Source organism: Pogona vitticeps, chromosome 3 (genome assembly GCF_051106095.1).
Source record: "Pogona vitticeps strain Pit_001003342236 chromosome 3, PviZW2.1, whole genome shotgun sequence".
In the NCBI taxonomy this organism is placed as follows: Eukaryota; Metazoa; Chordata; class Lepidosauria; order Squamata; family Agamidae; genus Pogona; species Pogona vitticeps.
The window spans coordinates 188,917,917-188,940,545 of NC_135785.1; the positions used below are offsets into that span (position 1 = coordinate 188,917,917).

Below are 22,629 nucleotides of genomic sequence, written 5' to 3' on the forward strand. Positions count from 1 at the left end.
TAAAATAAAATTGGCTTTACCAACAGTTCAACAACATCTTGGATCTTCCAGGACTATCTGGCTTTGTTTGTCAGTCGCAAGACTCCAGCCTGATCATATTCTAACAGAAGCAGGAGGATAATTTCCATCCTTTGGTATTGCATGTCCAATACAGAAAAGATGAAGAGCCAGCTTGCTGGTTGGCTTCTTTGCTGAAGAGTTTTGTGGCTTCAGAGATCAGCCCCGCGAAGGAACAGAGAACCAGGATTTTGTTTGTGCTGTACAAGTTATACTTGTTATTTTTTAAATTGCTCCCCATCATTCTGCTCCCTTCCCAATGTGGCATGGACAAGACAAGGAAGCATTCCTTGGAGGTTGGTGATCGGTACTGCAAAGTCCATAGCAAAGTTGTTGCACCAGCGTTAGACAAGTCCAGATTAAACTTTGTATGCTTAGCTGTGCATCCTCTGCAGCACTTTGCTAGTGAATCTTTTCAACTCAGGGGCTGTATTTGCCTTGTGGGCAGCCTTCTGATTTCCATGCTGGGTGGGTGGAGCCAAAGCAACATGGATTGGGGGGAGGAGCACAAAAACCTACAGTTCTTTGACTTGAAAAAAGGTTCTCATTGATATCAGATGATGATTTCCAGGCATTATACCGCCCCTTTCCTATTTTTTAATATAAATATAGAACAATTACTCTATGATCCTCTTTATATGAAGAAAGACATTTTCCTCCTCCCTTACTTTCCTGAATAGGTAAGTAGGCATAGTGATTGAAAAGAGGCAAGACTCAGATTGCTTTAGACTAGCTGCCTCTTGTTGGTTGTGTCATTGCTGGAAAGATGGAGCCATGCTCAAGATTTTCACCTCCATATCCAATGCAGGATGAATCCCTTCCAAAATAATTGGGGCATACTAATTATTGGCCCCATATCTTGCTCAAATGGGCATTGTAGCAGCCGCAGCCTATATAGTAGAAAGAAAAAGGGCAGGTGAGCCATTCTGGACCGGAGAAATTTCCTTCTGCCACACCCCATTTTGGTCCCTAGCATGGCACATGTATAGGACAAGGTTGAGGTTAGTGGGGATGTGGCATGGGTTATCTGTTGTAATCATGGTTGTTTGGGCATGGAAACATTATCTGTCTGTCTGTACAAACACAGTCACCACTGGCTCAAAAATAAGTGCTGGTATTCTCTGAAAGCAAAAAGTCATAGCTACAGGGCACATTTCCCCTATGATGGAAAAAGTAATAATTTTCCATGCTGGCTTTTCACAGAGTTATAAACAATAGGCTTGGGCATTTAGAGGTAATAATATAAGAGTACTGGATCACCCGGATATGCTCACTGAGTGACTGTGATAAGACACAAGCTGATGTTTTTCAAAGCCATGTCTGATCAGTTTTCATGATGATGGCTTTCCCAACCTAAGCTTCAAGTGTCAATCCAATAGTGATGTAATACTGTCCTGACACATTTTACAGTACCTGACAAGAAAAGACCAGTAATCTTCCTGTGCCTCTTTTACAGAGAGCCAACGTTTAGTTCTGCTCACGGTCTAACACAATGCTAAGACGTATCTCTGTTGGGCAATTGCTATGGTCAAGACATGGTCACTGATCTAATTTTTAAGTTAGTAAGTGTAAACATGGCTTTCAAGTAATTTATTTTAAAACCAGGACCACTCAACAGTATGTGTATTTAAAAGTTCTTTAAATGTCTCTTCTTAAATACCACTTCTTATCCACCCTTTGCTTCATCAGATACACATATCTTAGTAAGCTGCAGTTGAATCTCAGTGTCTGCTGCATGAATATAATTCAAATATAATCCGATATTCATTTTGCATAATGTGGGTGAATGATATGTACCTAACAGATCTGTTACGTGTGATGCAGATGTCACTGGTTTTCTAATTCTCCCAAAAATTGCATATCTTTCAGAACTGACAATGATCCTATATATAGTACAGTGGTCCCGAACCTTGGGCCTCCAGATGTTCTTGGACTACAACTCCCAGAAGCCTTTACCACAACCTCTGCTGGCCAGGAATTTTCTGGGCGTTGACGTCCAAGAACATCTGGAGGCCACGTTTGGGGACCACTGCTATAGTATATATATGTAAATATATTGAGCAAGAATTCATACATATTTTGGAATTATAATTTTAAGATTACAAACTACAGCAAAAGGTATATTCAGCACTGTAAATTACAGAAGTTAGCTACATGAAGGAACAAAGTTCTCTTGCTCTAAATTATTTTGTAGTAAAGAACTGGTGAATTCAAATGGAACACAAAATATCACAGAAAACAATAAGGAACTATTTTTTGATTCTGTCCTTTTCTTTTTCCCAACCTCATCATAAAACTCCATCATTTCATTGTACAGTTCCTATGATTGATATGATCGCAGTGCTGTCATTTTTAACAAAAAGTCACTTTTGTTCTAGGTATTTTAATAGATTCCCATTAAACATGTATTGCTGACTGAAATATTGGCATGAAGGGCTCTCACTGGGCTGAGACCAGGAATTAAGAAGTCAGGAAATCAGCTGCTGCATTGCAAAAGAGCCTTGTGTGACACAGGATCTCCTGATTGGGGGGATCATTACTGCTATTATGACTCTACTTGCGTAGGACTTTTGAATTTCATCTGAATGTCAGTAATAACCCTCTTAGCAAATTATCCTGAATAAAATCACAAAGGCATTTTATATAATAGGTGTTGAATTACTGGATAGATTTGCTAATTAAATACTCTTTGTTCTGCTGCAGTTGACATTACAGGGTAAGATCTTGAACAATTATTCTCAACAGCTGTACTTTGTTAAGGGAAAAATTAACTGCAAAATTTATTTTTTTATGCTTGAAGTTGGCAGATTTTTGAAATGTGCTTGAAAAAAAATTCATCATCCAGTTGGTAATGAGAGGATAAATATGCAGGTGTTTCTGTGAAATGTAACTGCCAACTGATTTATAAATGAAATTTAGCAAGACTTGATAACTTGTTCCCTCACACTGGCACTTACAAGTAATTCTTCATAAGGATAGGTAATACTAATATTATGCTTGTTACTGGAAGAATGTTACTTGTCTTGTGACCCTCTTATAAATACCTTTGCTTGCTACTACCCTTATGAACAGTAAAAATATTTGTAGAGAATCATTACTTACTTTAAAGGGATTGATGCTATCAGGAATATTTTGCTAGTTACTTCATTTCTAGTTTCAGGTGACTAGCCGTTAAAAAATAGTTAAGAAATCTTTTGGCATAAACCCTTATATAATCTTTTTATATTCATATGATATTTTACACTTTTAAAAATTCTGAACAGCATAAACTGTCCCCCATGCTTTCTTTGTGTGGAGATTGGGTATAGGAAAAAGGGTGATGTATGAGGCAGCATGGTTCTGACTGGCTTTGTTAACGACAGAAATTTTAGATTTGAGTAGCTTTTTTTATATCACAAACATTGTGACAACACTGGATATTATTTTCCTCTGAGACAACATTTATTGATCAGCAGCCTGTTTTCCAGGCGAAGGATTTGTCTTTTCTTTTTGTTCTAAGCAGGAAGGCATATCTACCAGTGCTAATAATCACTCTCCTGTTTTTCTAGTTGCACAGTTCTAGAAAATTGTAACTACTGTTATGATTGCTGGGTATTTGGCAGTGCTGCTGCCTACCTCTGTTGGCTTCTAGGAAAGTATCAATAAATAATATGACATCACCTGAAGACCTTCCTATCCTGATGAGTATACCAGGATATAGACTCCGTAGTGATCAAACCAAGAGATATAGTCAGTGAACTATAGGGAGGCCTACAGAAGAGGTGGGAATATAAGTGTGCTGAAATGAGTGGTATTTGTGCTTTATTATACAGAAACATTTTGGAGTAGGGTCTTTGAGTTGTTTTTTCATCAACTACTGCAGCATACACTGATCAGTCATACCATTAAAATCACCTGCTGTATATCGTGTGGGTCACCCTTGTGCTGCCAAAACAGCACTCGAGGCATGGTCCTCTACAAGGCCTCTAACATGTCCTGTGACATCTAGCACCAAGACATTAGCAGTAGATCCATTAAGTCCTGCAAGTTGAAAGGTGGGCCTCCATACATTGGATTTGGTGTTCCAGCACATCCCATAGATGCTCAATTGGATTGAGATCTGGGGAATTTGGAGGCCAGAGCAACACCTTGAACTCTTTGTCATGTTCCTCAAACCATTCCTGAACAATTTTTGCAATGTGAAAGAGGCCATTGCCATGAGGGAACATCATTGCCATGAAGTGGTGTACGTAGTCTGCAACAATCTCTAGGCAGGTGGTATGTGTCAAAGTAACATCCACATGAATGCCAGGAACAAAGATTTCCCAGCAGAACATTGCCCAGAACATAACACTGCCTCCATCTGTCTTCTTCTTATAGTTTATCCTGCTGCCATCTCTTCCTTAGATAAATGACGTACACGCACCAAGCCATCCACCTGATCTAAAAGAAAACATGTTTAATCAGTCCAGATTATCCTCCTCCATTGTTCCATGATCCAGTTCTGATGCTTATGTCCCCATTGTAGGTGCTTTTGGCTGTGGACAGGGGTCATTATGGGTACTCTGACCTGTCTGTGACTATGCGGCCCCAGACACAGTAAATGGCGATGCACTGTGTATTCTGATACTTTTCTATCATGGCCAGCATTAGGTTTTTCAGTAATTTGAGGTATAGTCACTCTTCTGTGTGATCAGACCAGATGGGCTAGCCTTTGGCACTCGCAGCCCTGATGCCACTTCACTGCTTGTTCTTCCTTACATTAGTTTTGGTAGGTACTAACCACTGCATATCAGGAACACCCCACAAGACTTGCTGTTCTGGAGATGCTCTGACCCAATCATCTAACCATCACTATTTGTTCCGTGTCAAAGTCACTCAGATTTTTTTTCATTTGTCAGTTTCCTGCTTCCAGCACATGAAATTCAAAAACTGACTGTTCATTTGCTGCCTGTTATACCCTACCCCATGACAGGTACCATTGTAACAAATCAATACTATTCACTTCACCTGTCAGTGGTTTTAATGTTGTGGCAGATTAGTGTATCTTTTCCTTTGTTGCGATGCAGGGAAGAGAGCCCTGGTTTTCATGGAAGAAGTTCCTGCTACAACATCTCCTCTTGCCAGTAGAGCTTTGGTTTCTTGGAACCCTCATGAGTCACCCTAGGCAGATAGGGATATACATTTATGCATATTTGGATGAATCTTAGCAAGCTAAGTCCCAAAAAGTCATGGATTTTCTCCTAACAAAACAGCTCCATTAGTCTAATAAGCAATAATTTAAACACAGATGTAGTGTTTATTCAATTGTTTTTGGCTTATATGTTGGTGCTTAGATTTGCAGTCTCTGTATGTGTGATTCTCATTAAATATTACAGAAGGTGGCTTGATTTAAAGAATGGTGTGTTACTGAAAAATATTTTTAAATAAATGGCACAGTATTATAACCCTGTTGCCCTGGAGAAGTGTGCATTCCTAGATGTCTTGGCTTGTTTTGTAAACCAACAAATCTAAAGTTTATTTCCTGATTGATATGTTTTGTGTATAGCAACTTTATAATGAGATTTCATTAGACTCAATTTCTTTTTCTTCCAGATCTTGATGCATACTAAGGAGATGGTAGAGAAGGTATGAACAAGTATTTTCATTATAGTGCCATCCTTGGATGGCATATTACATTTCTTTAAAAAACGATCTAGGAAAGGAGTATTGTTACCACTTCTGAAGATGTGTGGTTTACAAATGTAATGCTTGTTAATGAAATATAACTCTTCCCATTTTGGAAAAGTAGATGTGACGTAACCCCTGCTTGGATGCTTTGTTTCAGTATTACAAGCAGGTCCCTTGTATCTAACATCCTATATCATTCTGCAGACTTGGAATTTTATAGTTCTTTTCTGTGGCTTTCCACTTGACTACCCCATGTTAATGGTATAAAAATATTAATAACAATTTCTCCATGTTGAGGTGGTTCACATGTAATACCATACTGTACTTTGATAGGATGAAACAGAGCCACATACTTGTTTGTGTATTCTTTCTTTTATAGATTCTTATTAATTGGTTTATAGTTTGCCCTTTGAATGGGGTAGCAGAAGTATGCAGTTGTCCTGCAAGATTATTTAGAGGGACAGGATGAACCACAATTTGTGATTGTTTTATCCTCCCACCCCCCAATTTTTATTTAGGGCCTAGGTATGAACTTGTATGTGAATTGTGCCATGCATAAGGGCAGATATTTAGAGTACAAAGCCCCTCACTCTGTGGCTATGTAGGTTACCTATTTCCATGCTTTTTATAAAAGATGCTTATTCAGATTTTTAGAAAGACGGTCTGGTTTTTACTTTCCAAACATTGTAATGTGTGCGATTTCTCACCCTACTTCCACCTCTTTTTAGATGAATCTGGAAGTAATTTATGGTGATACAGACTCCATTATGATAAACACAAACATTACCAATCTGGAAGAAGTCTTTAAACTTGGGAACAAGGTAAAGGAATTTTAATTTTTCTTGTAGCTTTGGTACAGTTACTTTTTTTTATTTCCACTGTGCCTTGTTTAAGTAACAGGAACCTTGTGAGCATCTGTGAGTGCTATACATGGTAGTCACTGAATACTGAGGAACATCTTCTTTGAAAATTATTTTGTATTATCTTATATGCCATTAGGCATCCTTCAGTCTCGAGAGACTATGGTAGCGTCCTCTGTATGGAGGACTTGGAACAGTGTCTAGTGTGGCTGAGAAGGGCAATTTGAGAGTGACAATCCCTTCCACACTGAAGACAAATACAATCTGTCTCCTGTCCAGCTCCCTGACTTTGCTGGTTTCGGGACTGCCTCTTTGCCTCGGCCTGCTGGACAAGGGTTTCTTCAAATTGGGAGAAGCCGTGATGCACCACCAGCCTCCAGGCTGAACACTCAGATGTCAAGGTTTCCCATCTGTTGAGGTCCATTCCTAAGGCCTTCAGATCCCGCTTGCAGATATCCTTGTATCGCAGCTGTGTTTTTCCTCTGGAGCGATTTCCCTGCACTAATTCTCCATATAGGAGATCTTTTTGAATCTGACCATCAGCCATTCTCACGACATGCCCAAGCCAATGTAGATGACGCTGTTTCAGTAATGTATACATGCTGACAATTCCAGCTCGTTCTAGGGCTACTCTATTTGAAACTTTGTCAGGTGATACCAAAAATGCGTCGGAGACAATGCATATGGAATGTGTTCAGCTTCCTCTCCTGCTGTGCACAAAAGGTCCAGGACTCACTGCAGTACAGGAGTGTACTCAGGACACAAGCTCTATAGACCTGGATCTTGGTATATGCCATCAGCTTCTTATTGAGTCATACTCTCTTTGTGAGTCTTGAGAACATGGTAGCTGCTTTGCCAATGCATTTATTCAGCTCGACATCTAGGGAGAGAGTGTCAATTGTTGAGCCAAGGTACATAAAGTCATGAACAACCTCCAATTCTTGCATGGAAATGGTAATAGAGGGAGGTGAGTCCATGCCCTGGCCCATGACTTGTGTTTTCTTCAGGCTGATAGTTAGTCCAAAGTCTTGGCAGGCTTGCTAAGACGATTCATGAATTGTTAGAGGTCTTCAGCAGAGCGGGCAACAATGGCTGCATCATCGGCAAAGAGGGAAGTCCTGCATGCATTTTCAGCTGGATTTCGGTCTTTGCTCTCAATCTAGAGAGATTAAAGAGCTTTCCATCTGATCTAGTCCGGAGATAAACACCTTCTGTTGCAGTCCAAAGGCGTGCTTCAGTATGACAGCAAAAAAGATCCCAAACTGGGTCGGAGTGAGGACCCAGCCCTGTTTCACTCCGCTTTGAATTTCAAAGGGATCTGATATTGAGTCATCAAAAACTACAGTGCCCTTCATTTCCTCATGAAAACACCTGATGATATTAAGGAGTTGAAGTGGACATCCAATCTTGGGAAATATTTTAAAAAGGCCATCCCTGCTAACCAAATCAAAGGCCTTTGTGAGGTCTGTGAAGGCCACAAAGAGTGGCTGTCGTTGTTCCCTACATTTTTCCTGCAACGGTCTGAGGGACAATACCATGTCAGTGGTGGATCTGTTATAGCTCAAAATCTAAACTGTTATTCTGGATTGACTCTGTCTGCAAGCACCTGGAGTCTCTTCAGTACAACATGGGCAAGCAGCTTCCCTAAAACGCTGAGAAGAGAGATGCCATGGTCGCTATTGCAGTCACCCCTGTCTCCTTTGTTCTTATACAATGTGACAGTGTTTGCATCCTTCATGTCTTGTGGTACTCCACCTTCCCTCTAGCAAAGGCGAAAAACTTCATAGAGTTTGGTGGTGGTGATCTTTTTACAGCACTTCAGCACTTCAACAGGGATGTTATCCTTCCCAGGTGCCTTGCTGGGAATCCAAGGCTGCTGTTATTTCTGCTAAAGTTGGTTCGCTGTCCAACTCTTCCAAGACAGGCAGACACTCGACGTTATTTAATGCCTCTTTGGTTACTACATTCTCTCTGGAATATAGCTCAGAGTAGTGCTGCACCCAGCGTTCCATCTGCTGTGCTCGGTCCTGGATGATCATGCCTGAAGTAGACTTCAAAGTAGATTTCTTCTATATTGGACCTAAAACCTGCTTGATCTTATATGCCAGTGTTTATCAAACTGCCACGCCTTCTCTGTGACTAATGTTTTTGTCCCTCCTTTATCTGTAAAAAGATCATAGATTTTACTACAGAGTGTGTGAAATACAGCCTTTTATCACTTTCCACAAGGATATCTTCATTAACCTGTGCTTTGCAAAAAACAAGACATATTTAAGTTGTCATATACTGTATCAGATATACATTTTCTGTGGGAAATTGTGGTATGTTATTTCTAGGCAGAAAAGCAATTTAGATGGCACTTGCAACTAGAAGCCCTACTTCTCTTACTCATTTCTGAACTTCATCAGAACTGCGTATTGACTCTTCAGAATATTCAATGTGTGAACGTATTTTGCGTGTATTCCTAACTTCCTTTGATGTTTAAATAGTATAATGTGGTCTGGAAGCCTCTAGACAGGAACAAGAGAGAGGGCTTGAAGACAATGTCTTGCTCTTCCCTCAGCTAAGCCTTTTTGCCCAACCATCTTACAACAGCATAGATCCAAGAACATCTTTGGTCCTCCGATGTTCTTGGACTAAAGTTCCCAGAAACCTTCACCATTAGCTGTGCTGCACATGGTTTTTGGGAGCTGCAGTCCAATAACATCTGGGGAATCTAAGGTTGGGAACCACTGGCATAGTTTCGTCTAGCTGCATGGGGATATTTGTATTCGTATACAAATACCCCCAACTCTAATCACAAACTAAGACAATTCTGGCAACATTTTTGCACTTATCATGGCTGAGCTTTCTTGACAGGACCTGCAATGAGGCTTTTACATATATGTTTTCAAAATCAAAATCAAAGGATAATGGTTGCTCCAGTTTGTCCAACTAGTGATCTAGGCTGTGACTCAGTGTTACATAGTTCTTTTACCTTGTCTTGCTTCCTTCTTAGGGCCAAAAGCCAATTGTGCTCCAGAATCCAATTCCTCACTATAATTTGCAGATACTTCAATTCATAGCGTGGAGGCTATCTGAGTGTGGTTCAAATGATACAAGGTCTTTGTTCATCGCCTTGGTAGCTATCAGGATGAAAGGCAGCTCAAAATACATTTATTAAATGCAGTACTTTAAAATGTTATTCATATTCCTGGCATTCATATTAAGCCATTTGGCAAATATGAAGTGGTATACCAAGGAGTACATAGTTCTGGGTAGGAAATATATGAAATTACTGCTGTTCTGTATGTATGACCGGACTATGTTTAGCATGAACAACTTGGAATACCAGGTGACCCATCTTAAAAGCATTCTGACATATAAGAGGGAAGCAATGCTCTTTGATTGAGATCTGGCAGATGTCTATTTGGGTACATGTGGCTATATCCACTCATGGAAAAGGCTTCAGGAGTTAACCTAGAGGCAAAATCCGGAGCTGGAGTCCTGAAGGCAGTTCGTGTCATTCTGCCAACTCCTGCAACTTTGCTGGAACCAGTAGTATTGCCTCTTGCCTTTCCATTGGACCATTTCAGCAATGTGGAGAGGGGGGATTTGCTGCTTGGGTAACAGCCTATCCTCCATATTACTTTACTCAAGCTTCATGCTCTGGAGAGGACACTTCTCGATAGAGAGCATGTTACCATAGTCTCTCGAGACTGAAGGATGCCTATGGAGTCATGTTCATCATTGCAAGTTCCCTGGCAGATGGGCGATATAGTTGAGGGAGGAAACCTATTCCTTCAGAACATCCATTGTTTCTAGGACACACTGCCTTGTTGGATTCATGTTGCATAATTGTTTATAAAACAGTGTCCCCTTGAGATAAGTAAAATATTCAAAAATATAAAAATCATTAAAGTATAGGGAAAAAAAGCTGGAGAAAAATTTAAAACAAAAAACAATCTCTCTCTCTCTCTCACACACACACACACACACCCCACACACACACACCGCTTTAGGTGTCGTGTGCAGAAAAACCACTAATAAGTTATTTTTATAATTTATAAAATGTGATGGGCCCTTTGCAGATGTCTAGAGTAATGGAAAACCCTAACTTTCATGTACACCTCCCCAAGCATTTGTGTAGTTCCCCAGAATCTCGCTGAGAAGTATTAGGAGAGCAACAGAGAGTTTGGAAGTAAGAAATAGAACAAGTATGGAACTCCAGCTGAACACAACCAGTCAGCAATACAGGGAGACAACGTGCCCATATCCCTAGGGCAACAATTCACTCAGCCCTGCCTATGTGCAACAAAAAAGGGTGCCTTCCAGATGCCACCGAAGAATAGAAGGTGCTCTCAGCTTGGAAAAGATTAAAAAGGTGCAGCTTTAACAGTTGGTTATTTGCCACCCAAATAAATGTTCTCTCCCAAGCTACAATCACAGCTGTATTTGTAGGTTTAAAAAAATCCTCTGTGTCCCAAGGCTTCAGTCACAAATTATGTTTAGAAATAAAAAATTAAGGTTATTGAGGCAGCTGCTAATTTAACTGTGTCAAGAGAGGCATCAGCAATGAATAATGCTCCCACAGAAACCTTAATGAGCTGAGAGCCTGTTTCACAATTATCTTGGATCTCTTCATTCTTTCTGCTAGAAATCTAAATGTCTCAAAGAAAACAGGAATTGGCTGTCATTGCTTTAGACTGGGGTGGGCAAAGTGTGACCTTCAGAGTGCCTGCATACCTCCAGGATTCCAAGTATTGTCCCCATGAATATTCTCCATCCCCACTTCATTTTGGAAATACATTTTGGAGCTATGAAAATGACAAATTCTCAGGGCGGTGTCATGGGGAATGGCCATTTTAGACCATTGCTGCCCTGATCTGTTTTATGCCCAAGAAAAGCTTTTTTCAAAATGTAAAGTTTTGGCTATTATAGCTTTCCCATCCACACCTGAGATGTGGAGTTGGGGCTGGGAACATCCACATATAATGGGCTTGAGTGTCCCAGATGAGCTGATGGTGGCCCTTCAAATTCCTTGTTGCAATGATGGGAGGAAGATGCTGAGTTGCTAGCTGGATATGAAAGTTTGCCTCCCAGAGATCTTTCCTGCTCTTTTATAGAAGAACTCTCCTGTTGATAAGGAGAGCACAGTCTCTGGATGGGTGTAGATTGACGAATAAGAGTTCCATGTCTGTAATCTCAGGCTCCATGCAAGCACATCATGATATTTTTCATAAAGGCGTGTAAATCTACTAATTTGCCCCTAATCTGTTCATAAACTGGTAGCTATTGTATTTCTTCCTAGTGGCACTATGAAGCTCTTAAAAATACTGATCTTGTGTACCCCCATGTTGGCCTTCACAGTGGATGCTCCCATAGAGGGCAAACCTTGTGACAAGAGGTCTTGAGACAGACCTCTTCAAGGATTTCATAGGTGTTCTGGAAGGCCACCACTAACTCAGGATTCATCAGGTCATGACTTGGGTGCATCCATGTTGATCCTGAATCTTTTGGACTGGCTAGTTCAGCCTTTGAAAGTTTGGAGCTTTTCAGACAATAATTGATGGCATGGTGCTTGCGGTAGACAAGAAGATAGTAAAGAAGGGGCATCAATGGCTAAGATTCAGCTCCCGAAACAATTTCCTGTCAAATTGCTAGTCTTCAAATGACTGTTGTCCCAACAGGGACAATTTTTTTTCATTTTATACACATTTGAGCTTAAACTACTTCAGACTAGTAGTTGTGGCAGAAAATGTCTCAATGATTAAGTCCTGGAATTTGTCTGTTATCCTAGGACGGGTATGTTGTTTCCACAATGTCTGAGGGTTATATGAGACTCCAAAACATTCCTCAGCTCAGTCAACACCTTCTGGCAGTTCAAGCTGTAGCCTAGGGCCAAAATCAACCATGCACTATCATTTGCTTACTCCACATTTTTCTTTTATGTCAAAGGAAAACATAGATATTAAATCCATCCTGGATCTCAGATGGCTCAACAAGGGTTTTGGTGGGAAATAGTTCCAGTGGAAGACCCCAGAATTTATCATGTCTGCCTATCTGTTTATCCTATTAAGAGGAGAGCATCAGCAGTATGTCCCTTTTTGTTACAATTGTTTGGATGATTGTCAGTAATCCAGTAAATTGTCCACAAAGATCCTGACAGCTCTGCCGGTGCAGCTGAAGAATTTCTGACTTTTCTTCACTCATATATTTCGATGACATTATTATTCATGTGTAGTCAACAGAAAAGAGCCTGTAGAATATTCTAGTTGTATTGAGGTCTGCATCTAACTTTAGATCATGAGTGGCAATGAAAGAAGTGAAAATGCAACTTGCGTTGAAGCTATACTGGAAGCTAAGTCTATGCTTTGTTTATTTATAAAAAGAACACTTTCCGGCCAGCTAGGCTTCCACTGTGGGCTTATAGATTGTACATCTGTCTATTACATTTTCTGGCTTGTGTTTAGTGTGGTGTAATTTGCAAATATTCTGGCTTCCTTGTTAGAACAGAGCTGCAAGAACTATGAATTTCTGCAGGATTTTCTCCACTGGCATTCAGCTCCCCAACTGCTAAGTTTCTAAAGGATTATCGTTCTGAGATTTAGCTCCCTCTGCTGTGCCCTTGTTTTGGCTTTAGCTGATGATTCATAAATTAAATGATCAGCTATATTAATTAAATAAATAGATGGGTAGCACTTACTTTATCCTTGCACCTGTGCTTAATTTGGGGCTGAAGAGCTTGATGACTAGGGATCATCCGTGTGTTCACTGAATTAATCAAGTCAAGGGAGAGAAATGCTTCACACAAAGCTCTAGAGACACAGGGATAAAGCCCCCTAGAATACTGCATTCCACTGCATACTCTAGGAATTAGCCCAAGAACCACAGTGGTGTAATTTTAGCAGAGTATCCTTGAGACTGTTGAATATTTGAATTATTGGGAAGAGTTAAGAAAATAGTTGTACTTTTTTCCTGATTTTCAGAGGTAGATGAGACTAAGTCCATATTATATCATTCTAAACCAGGGATAGGGAATCTGTGGCCTTCTGACTGTTGCTCAGCTACTCTCATTGACTCTAGGCAGCATGGCTAGGAGGCATTATTCATTCATTTTGTTCATTTTTATTATTTGTACCCTGCTTTTCTCCCCCAAAAAGGACCCAGGACAGATTACAGTGTAAAACAGACAATATTAAAAGCTAAGAAATACAATACAGTAAATTATTACAATATTAAAAAGCAAATAAACCAATATCCTATTAAGACTAGTACATAAAATGATTGAAAAGAATTTTAAAACCATATATATATAAAAAGAAACAACAGCCCCTTTTAAAATCTCCCATCAGGCGATAACTTTAGGCAGCCAGTTGATGGGGAGAGAAAGTTTGTCTGAAGAGGAAGTTCTTTCCCTGCCGGTGGAAAGATGTCAAAGAGGGGAACAGTTTGTTCTCTTGTAAGAGAAAGTTCCACAGCTTGGGACGTGGGTGGGAGTTATCTAGCTATAGCTGAAATGCCACAGGCTCCAGTACCCCGCTCTAAACTACTGCATGGTTTAATCTAGAAATGGGCTGCAATCAACTTCAGTTGTATTATGAACTTCTTTGTTCCTCCATGTGGGTTAGATAAAGAGTTTGAAAACTTTTGCTTTCGTTTGTTTTTATCTGCACTTTGTAACATTGACAGGAGCAGCAAAACGGTAAATGCTAACTGTGGCTAATTTTAAATTCATGGGGCTTGAAGCTGGGCTCTTGAAACTAGCTCTAGTTATTGCTACTTCTAGGTCATTGTGACTTGGGAAACTGATGATCTAAAACTGGAAGTTTCTGGACCCCTTTTCCTTGGCTTGTATTCCAACGAGGAAGGGGAGGGGAAGCATGCGAGTCTTAGCTTGTGGTGGCTTGTGGACGCGCATCTAAAATCTTGGTTTTAGTATAACATACCAACATGGTCTAACTATACTTGAAGTTCTGTGGTTTGCTTTCCCTATGGAATATACTGACCGTCTCGCTCTTTTTGGAGTGTCATAGCAAGTGATAGATCACATTTATCCCATGATGTCGTGTTTTTATATGCTGTCCAGTTCCAATATACTGCAGTGTATGAAACAGGGACCTCCAGTGCCTCTACCATTAAGAGCCCTGCTTACATTTTGCAAACGCAAGGCCATGGTTTCTTTTATTTAATCAATCTCATATTGTTTTTTCTCTTCCTGCTGCGTTCAATTTTACCTATAATTATTATCATTGTCTTCTCAAGATTTACCCAAGTGTGATAGTTTCAGTTAGCCAAGTGTGATAGTTTTCTTTCTAGAGAGATTTCACACTTGATTTGACCTAGCACCCATGTATTTGTCTTTCTGGCAGTCCATAGTATCTGTAGAACTCTCCTCTAACACTCACATTTTGAAAGAATCAATTTCTCCCCCCCCCCACCTTATTTTACTGTCCAGCTTACACATTTGGAAGTCAGAAATATAGTATGAGTGATTTTGGCCTTGGTTCAGAGTGGTGCAGTCTTATTGTCCAAGATTTTTCTAGTTCCTTCATAGCTCCTTTTCCAAGTCTTCTGATTTCATGGCTGCATTCTCTACCTCGGGGGTGAGCAATTAATTTCTATAGGTGGCCACATGAAAAATTTGAACTGTGTTTGGGGGCCGAATCAACTTTACTTAAAAATAAAATGAAACAGTGATGTTATGATTGTTTTTATTTTAAACTTGTTAATCTTCACAAATACAGTGGTGTCCTGCATGATGGCGATAATCCATTCCAGCAAAATCACTGTAAAGCAAAATCATCGTCATGCGAAAGTAAAAAACCCATTGGAATGCATTAAAAAACGGTTAATGTATTCCAGTGGGGGAAATACCTGCTTGTTTTGCGAAGATCCTCCATAGGGGAAGCCATTTTCCATCGCTGTCTTCCGGAAATAGGTCCGGAAAACAGCGGGGAGCCATTTTGAAAACCCGACGATCAGCTGTTTCTAATCATCGTGCAGCGAAAAAACGGTTCCCGAAGCAGGGAACTAGTTATTGCTAAATGAAAAACCCCCATAGAAACATTGTTTTGCGATCGCTATAGCGACTGCAAAAAACCTTGTCATTAAGCGATTTCATCGTGAAGTGGGGTCATCATCAAGCGGGGCACCACTGTACTAAAGAGGTTTTTTGCGGTATGTTAAAGATAAGCAACTTTAGATAAAAAGCTGTAAATGCTTTTGATGTTCAACTTGTTCAGTGAGAGAAATCCAGTCTGTCTTAGGCTTGAAAAGTGCTTGAACGCCGGACTGGAGCGATGACCAGCATGCCGGACAGGAGTGGCTTTCGGGCCGTATGTGCCCTTGGGCCGCACTTTGCCCAGGTCTGCTTTACCTGGACTGGTGACTGAACTAAGGTGTAAAAAAATCCTTAACACTTGATTTTTCCATTGTTGGGATTAAAGTTATGTACTTCTTCTGCAGTTTTTATTTTTGTCTTCTTAATGTTTAACTAAATCTGTTTTGTAATAACTTTTTTGTAAAGCATATTTTTCTCTTCTCATTAAACTGAGTATTGTTATCATTCACAATATATTTGCAGATAAAAACTGAGGTGAACAAGCTGTACAAGTTGTTGGAAATCGATATTGATGGAATCTTTAAGTCTCTTTTACTGTTAAAAAAGAAGAAATATGCTGCTTTGGTTGTAGAGCCCACAGGAGATGGAAAATACATTACCAAGCAAGAACTTAAAGGACTCGACATAGTACGAAGAGATTGGTGTGATCTTGCAAAAGAGACAGGAAAGTAAGTTATCTTCTCTGAGTTGAGGTCTTCTTGCATGATTGTTTACTAGATTAATTTTTTATTTACCTAGTGTTGTTAACACTGAAGACGTTTCCTCCTGATGACTATGATCCTAAATGCATGATAGGTATGGGATTTTTGGAAGGCCTTGAGGTCTAGCAAGGCCTAGCTCTGCCCAAATTTCCTGTTCCTGTTCCAGGAAGCTAGGGGAAGCTAGGCCTCAAAGCATTCTAGCTTAGCCCTTCCTCTCAGATGAGCCACATTTAGGTGTCTGTCTCTCTGAAAGAACTCCCAGAATGGAGAATTATGGGATTTACAGCCCAAGAAATCCAAAAGTTGGTTGTGTCATTTTAAATGTTTATGTTACATGCTGGCTTCCTCTTGGGACTGGGTCCAAAAGTGGCTTATAGTATTCTTTAAAATACCCAGTTAGAATGAATGAATTATAAATAATTATTAAAAATAATTAAACCCATTATCACAATATAATTGGCAGTGGTTCCCAAGTCTGGTATACCAGATGCTTGTGAACTACCGTTCCAAGAAGACCTGACATAGCACTTTTTGGAGTTCTAGTCCAAAAACATCTGACCTCCAAATATGAGAATATTCTTATAGAGGTGATCTTTTATTGGGTGTATGCGATTTCCCCTTTAAGGAGAGGGATATTCACATGCGTCTGTCCTCTGCAGAGGGCAGAGGAAGAAGGAAAAGTGTAAAATGACCAAAAACATCATAATTATATCTTTTAAAATGTTGTTTTAGGACATTGAATTTATTGGGGTGCTTTGTCCCATTGTATAAAAAAAGTAAGAAATTTAATGTTACAATTTTTAAATGATCCAATTAATCCCAAGCTCTGGTCTCAGAGCCATGTTGAAGAGATAGACACACTATCATTTGTGAGAAGCCTAGAGAGGAAAATGACTGTTGTTTCACGTGCTTAAATCTTATTTACAGCTATATAATTAGCCAGATTCTTTCTGACCAGTCCCGAGATGTAATTGTGGAAAACATCCAGAGGAGATTAATGGAAATTGGAGAAAATGTGATAAATGGCACTGTTCCTGTAAAAAAATTTGAAATCAATAAGGTAAATAATGTTACTTTTACTGTTCTATTCCAATCTGTCAGCATATTCTGAGGGATGTTTTACTGGCATCCATTTCTTGCTTATCTTCTTTCAGAAGGTGCACAATGTTTAGAAAGTTTATGCAAACATTTAGAATTCTGACATGAACACAGGAAGGAAAAATTTGTGTCCATGTGTTTATTCAGTGGCAGAGGAGGACAGAATTTTCCAGTTTACATAGAACTCTTCAGTTTGCATAATTGATTTATGTCATTGCAGAAGTAGAATGTAGGCTCACCTGTTGAAACTGAATGATGGGAAATACAAAGCATACAAAAAAATTACTACAAGTGATTCTTAAACTGGAATTTGCCTCCTGAAGATGTGGAGATGGCCACTGTTTCAGAAACTTTAAAAGGAGTCTCAAGGAACTGATGAAGGATGGAGCTGTCCGAGGTTGCTGGTTATGATGGCTACATACTGCTTGTAAGATCAGAGGCAGTATGCCCTGAATACCAGTTTCTGAGGGCTGTTGCCCTCATGTCCTGTCATGGCTTCTTACAGGTATCTGTAAGAGATGTCAGTTGCCTGGTCTGATCCAGTAAGGCTGCTCTTATCTTAGCATTTTATCCCTTGGCATCAATCTGTATCTCTGCCTTCAGTACATAGGGTTGGTTGCAGAGAGTGGCAGCCCAGAAGGTAGTGTTCATGTAAAGCAGATTTACCATTTTACAAATCAGTTTATGGAGAGCCATAAATTAACAGGCCAGTATTTATGTTGTTTCAAGTGCCTAGTAAGTTATATGGCATGTTAACTTCAGTGTCTTCTTACCTAATCTGTAGGCATTGACAAAGGATCCTCAAGATTATCCAGATAAAAAAAACCTTCCTCATGTGCATGTAGCTCTGTGGATAAATTCTCAAGAAGGTAGAAAACTGAAGGCTGGAGATACTGTGTCATATGTTATCTGTCAGGTAAAAAAAACCTATCAATGCTGTCTGTTTTTCCCACCAAATTCAAAACTAGAGCTGAATTAATTGTAATGAAATATATAGTTTATTGGTACAGTAACTGCAGATGGATTTTATGTATTTACTTTTTATTAGATGAATAAATATGCTTCTCCTACCCAACACACTGTGTTCACCTGTCTTCTTTGTCTCCTCTCTGTTTAGGATGGATCAAGTCTAAGTGCCAGCCAGAGAGCATATGCTCCAGAACAGTTGAAGAAACAAGCAAATCTTACTATTGATACTCAGTACTATTTGTCACAACAGATTCATCCAGTCGTTGCTCGTATTTGTGAACCCATAGATGGAATTGATTCTGTCCTCATTGCAGCATGGCTTGGTGGGTATTGTAGACTGGAATTTATTTTCCAGTTGGTTATTAGAAACCGGTGTTTTTTAAACAGGTGAGCAGACTCTGGATTTGTCTTAGTATCCAGAACTGCTGGACAGCTAAGCAGTTTAGGCATCTGGCTGCAGAGCCAGAAGTTGGGAGTTTGATTCCCTGCTGTGCCTCCTTTACAGGGGCTGGACTCGAGGATCCATAGGGTCCCTTCCAGCTCTGCAGTTCTAAGATGGTGATCTTTTCAAGAATGCCATTACTAGAGGCATTAAAAATGTGGCTGAAGAAAAAAGTCTAAAGTACGGTAATGTACTGGTACACAGCAATTGCAGCCCAACTAGTCAGGCATGTAGGAGATGCTGGAGTGATTGTAAGTAGTTCTGCAAAAAAACATTAATATTTATGTTTTGAGACACCAGGTGGCTTTTCCCCCCATCATCTTAGGCAACAGGAGAATCCTAGTTATATATTTATTTAAAATATTTTTACCTCACCTTTCTCCTTAAAAAGATGTTTCCAAGATGTATTACCAGAACTGGCCATTAGAGGGAACAAGAGACTATGTTTTATATAGGGTTTCCTTTTCCTTGCTTTTTGGCATCTGCAGGGGGAGGCTTGGAACCAATCTGCTGCTGATGCTGCAGTCCTACTGTATACAAATATTTCAGAAGAACTAAACAAATATATTAAAATGGTAAATAAAATCCATACTAAAAACACATTTAAAAGCAACAAGGCACAACAATGTGTCAATGTACTCTCTTTGGGCCTAACTGGGTTTAGTCCATTGTTAGAAGTCACAATAATTAATCATTCAAGCCAAGTTTGTTTGGTAGCATTCAACATTTCTGGAGTAGCAAGTCTACTTTTAAGGATCCTTTTAAGGATCGATTTCTGTACACAAAGCATGAGAGGGTATTTTACATCTCAGAAGGCAGAATCAGAATTCAGGATTACAAATCTGAAGCTCTGTGAGCAACTGGGGCCAAACAAGTAAATTTGTTTGTTTGAACAAACAAAACGAAATAAATTGCGACAGGAATAAAGTTAGCAATCTATTTCAGGCAGGAAAAATTATATGCATTGATTGATTGATTGATTGATTGATTGATTGATTGATTGATTGATTGATTGATTGATTGATTGATTGATTGATTGATTGATTGATTGTATTTATACCCCGCCTATCTAGTCATTTCGACCACTCTAGGCGGCTAGAATGACAACTAGCTTGTCAGTACATACAGCAAGGATCCAGGGATCTTAGTAGGCTGCATCAACATAAATATAGTGTCAGGTTGGTCTGACCATCAGACCTCAACTCTAGGCACATCAGTTTAAAAAGGGCAGTGAGAAGCTTGAACATGTCCAGAGGAGGATGACCATGATGTTCAAGTGTATAGAAGCCAAGCCCAAGGAAAACCAGTTGAGTACATTTAGCCTGCAGAAAATAATACAGTGGTGCCTCGCTTAGCGAGCACACCGTAGAACGACGAATCCGCATAACGAGGATGTTTTCGCGATCGCTAATGCGATCGCAAAGCGATGGCCTCTATGGCCGAAAATCACATAGCGAAGGTCGGTAAGCGGTTTGCTTACCGACCTTCGCTTTGCGACCCGCGGATCAGCTGTTCGGCGGCTCCAAAATGGCCACTGGAAGCCCTGAAATAGCCGCGCGCAGCATTTTCGTGCCCTCGCTGAGCGAGGGGAGGGCGCGAAAATGGCTGCCGGCCATAGGGAAGCATCGCTCAATGGTGAGTTTCGGGGCCCATTGGAACGGATTAAACCAAGTTTAATGCGTTTCAATGGGTTTTTTCATTTCGTTGAGCGATGTTTCCCATAGCGAGGGTTAATCCGGAACGGATTAACCTCGCTATGCGGGGCACCACTGTACTGAATTGAGAGGCGATACGATAAGTATTGTTTAATATCTGAAGGCCTGTAACAGACAAAATGGAGGAAGCCTCTTCTTTGCTTCTCTGGAGGGTAAGACCCAAACCAGTGTGTTCAATTTTTTTTTTAAAAAGTTGAGTAAATATTAAAAGGGTGTCCTCAAAACTAAGAGCTCTTTGACAGTGGAATGATTTGCCTCAGAAGGTGGTGGACTGAAATTTTTTTTTAAACAGAGATTGGTGGCCATTTGGCAAGGATTCTTTACCTGTGGATTCCTGCATCGGCGGGGAATTGCAGTAGATGATGTTTATGTTCCCTTCCAACTCTGCAGTCCTAGGAGGTTCTAAAATTTATAGTTTATTTTTTTATAGAGAGGTGTATAGATAGAATAACTCCTTGTATGAAGTCTCCCATGGAGGAAGTCTGTAAAGTTTTTCTAAATGTGATTGTACTTGCTGTGTTGTTCTTCTCATATTACAGTATGGGAGTAGGGAAGAAAAGACAAAATTCTGCTTACTGCTTAAGTCAGATGTTGTTAGAACTGACCAAAACATCCTTAAAATAATTTTCATGTGTTCTTTGTATATTCCCATCATTAAGACAGTGATGTAACACAAACTCAATTAAGAGCTTAACTCAGCATGACTAGAGGGGAATCAGTGGGACTTGTTGAATTAGTACTTAGATATTTCCATTGATTGAGTTGATGTATCTCTTTGGGACTAATTGGGTTTAGCTCATTGTTACAAGGTCTCCCTTACCAAACCCAATTAATTATAATTTTTTTTAAAAAAGGGACTTTAGCTCAAGGATAAATGACTCCAAATGTGTGTGTGTGTGTGTGTGTGTGTGTGTGTGTGTGTGTGTGTGTGTGTGTGTGTGTGTGTGTGTGTGTGTGTGTGTGTACACCGTATTTTTCTGTGTATAAAATGACACTTTTTCATAAAATAATTAAAGGAAAAATTGAGGGTCATTTTATACTTGGAAGTAAGGAGGGGGGAAGGGGGTCAAAGTGCTTTGATCCCTGTTTCCCCCTCCAGGTTTTGCAAAGAAAATGCAGGGGGAAAGTGATTTCTACTTTCCCCATACATTTTTGTTCCGTCCACGTTTTGCAAAGATAATGCAGGGCATCATGGCCCCCGCAAGCGTGACATGCACGGGCCCCCCACCCTCCCGCACATGGAGCTCACTCCCCCAGCCAGTCCGCAGACCCAAAAAAGTTGGGGACCGCTGATCTAAAAGAAAGCCTGCCTGAAGAGAAAGGTCTTTGTCTACTTGTGGGAGGATAGCAAAGATGGTGCTAGCCTGGCCTTCCATGGGCGGGAGTTTCAGAGTTTGAGAGCAGTGGCAGAGAAGGCCCTCTGTCTGCCCCAAATGTGCCTATGTGGGTGGCGGGAGCAAGAGAAAGGCCTCTCCTGATAATCTTAATACCCATGTGGGCTGATAAAGAGAAATACGATATTTTAGATGGCTTGACCCCAAGCTGTTTAGGGCTTTATTGGTTAAAATGGCACTTTGAATTGTTCCAAAAAATGGATCAGCATCTAGTGGAGCTGCTGAAACAGGGTGGTTATGTGATCCCTGTGGTCAGCCCTAATCAGCAATATTTTGGACTTGCTGGGTATTCTGAACATTTTCCAAAGGCAGCCCCACATAGAGTGAGTTCCAGTAATCCAGCTAAAATGTAACTAAGGACTGTGTCATCATGGCCAGATCAGACCTCTCAAGGACAGGAGAAAACTGGCACACTAGTTTTAACTGTGCAAAGGCTTTCTTGGCTGCTGCTGAAACCTGGGCATCCAGGCTCAGAGATGAATCCAGGAGCTCCCCAAGGTATGTGCCTGTGTTTTCAGAGGGAGTGTAACCCCATCCAGCACAGACTGCAACCTTATTCCTTGATCTGGTTTTTGACTGACCAGGAGCACCTCTGTCTTGTCTGCATTACATTTCAGCTTATTCACCCTCATCCTGTTTAT

The 22,629-nt window shown here is 40.2% G+C and overlaps 1 protein-coding gene across 4 annotated transcripts in view; it reads left to right on the forward strand.

Moving 5' to 3' along the window:
- The window catches only part of POLA1 (DNA polymerase alpha 1, catalytic subunit), a 285,573-nt gene that overhangs the window by 80,401 nt on the left and 182,543 nt on the right, over positions 1-22,629 (forward strand). For all 4 annotated transcript variants that reach the window (XM_072994276.2, XM_072994275.2, XM_078390450.1 and 1 more), the window contains exons 27-32: positions 5,632-5,664; positions 6,435-6,527; positions 16,132-16,337; positions 17,298-17,430; positions 18,253-18,384; positions 18,586-18,760. In XM_072994276.2, coding sequence (XP_072850377.2) covers positions 5,632-5,664; positions 6,435-6,527; positions 16,132-16,337; positions 17,298-17,430; positions 18,253-18,384; positions 18,586-18,760 — 772 coding nt within the window. The remainder of the gene's footprint in view (positions 1-5,631; positions 5,665-6,434; positions 6,528-16,131; positions 16,338-17,297; positions 17,431-18,252; positions 18,385-18,585; positions 18,761-22,629) is intronic.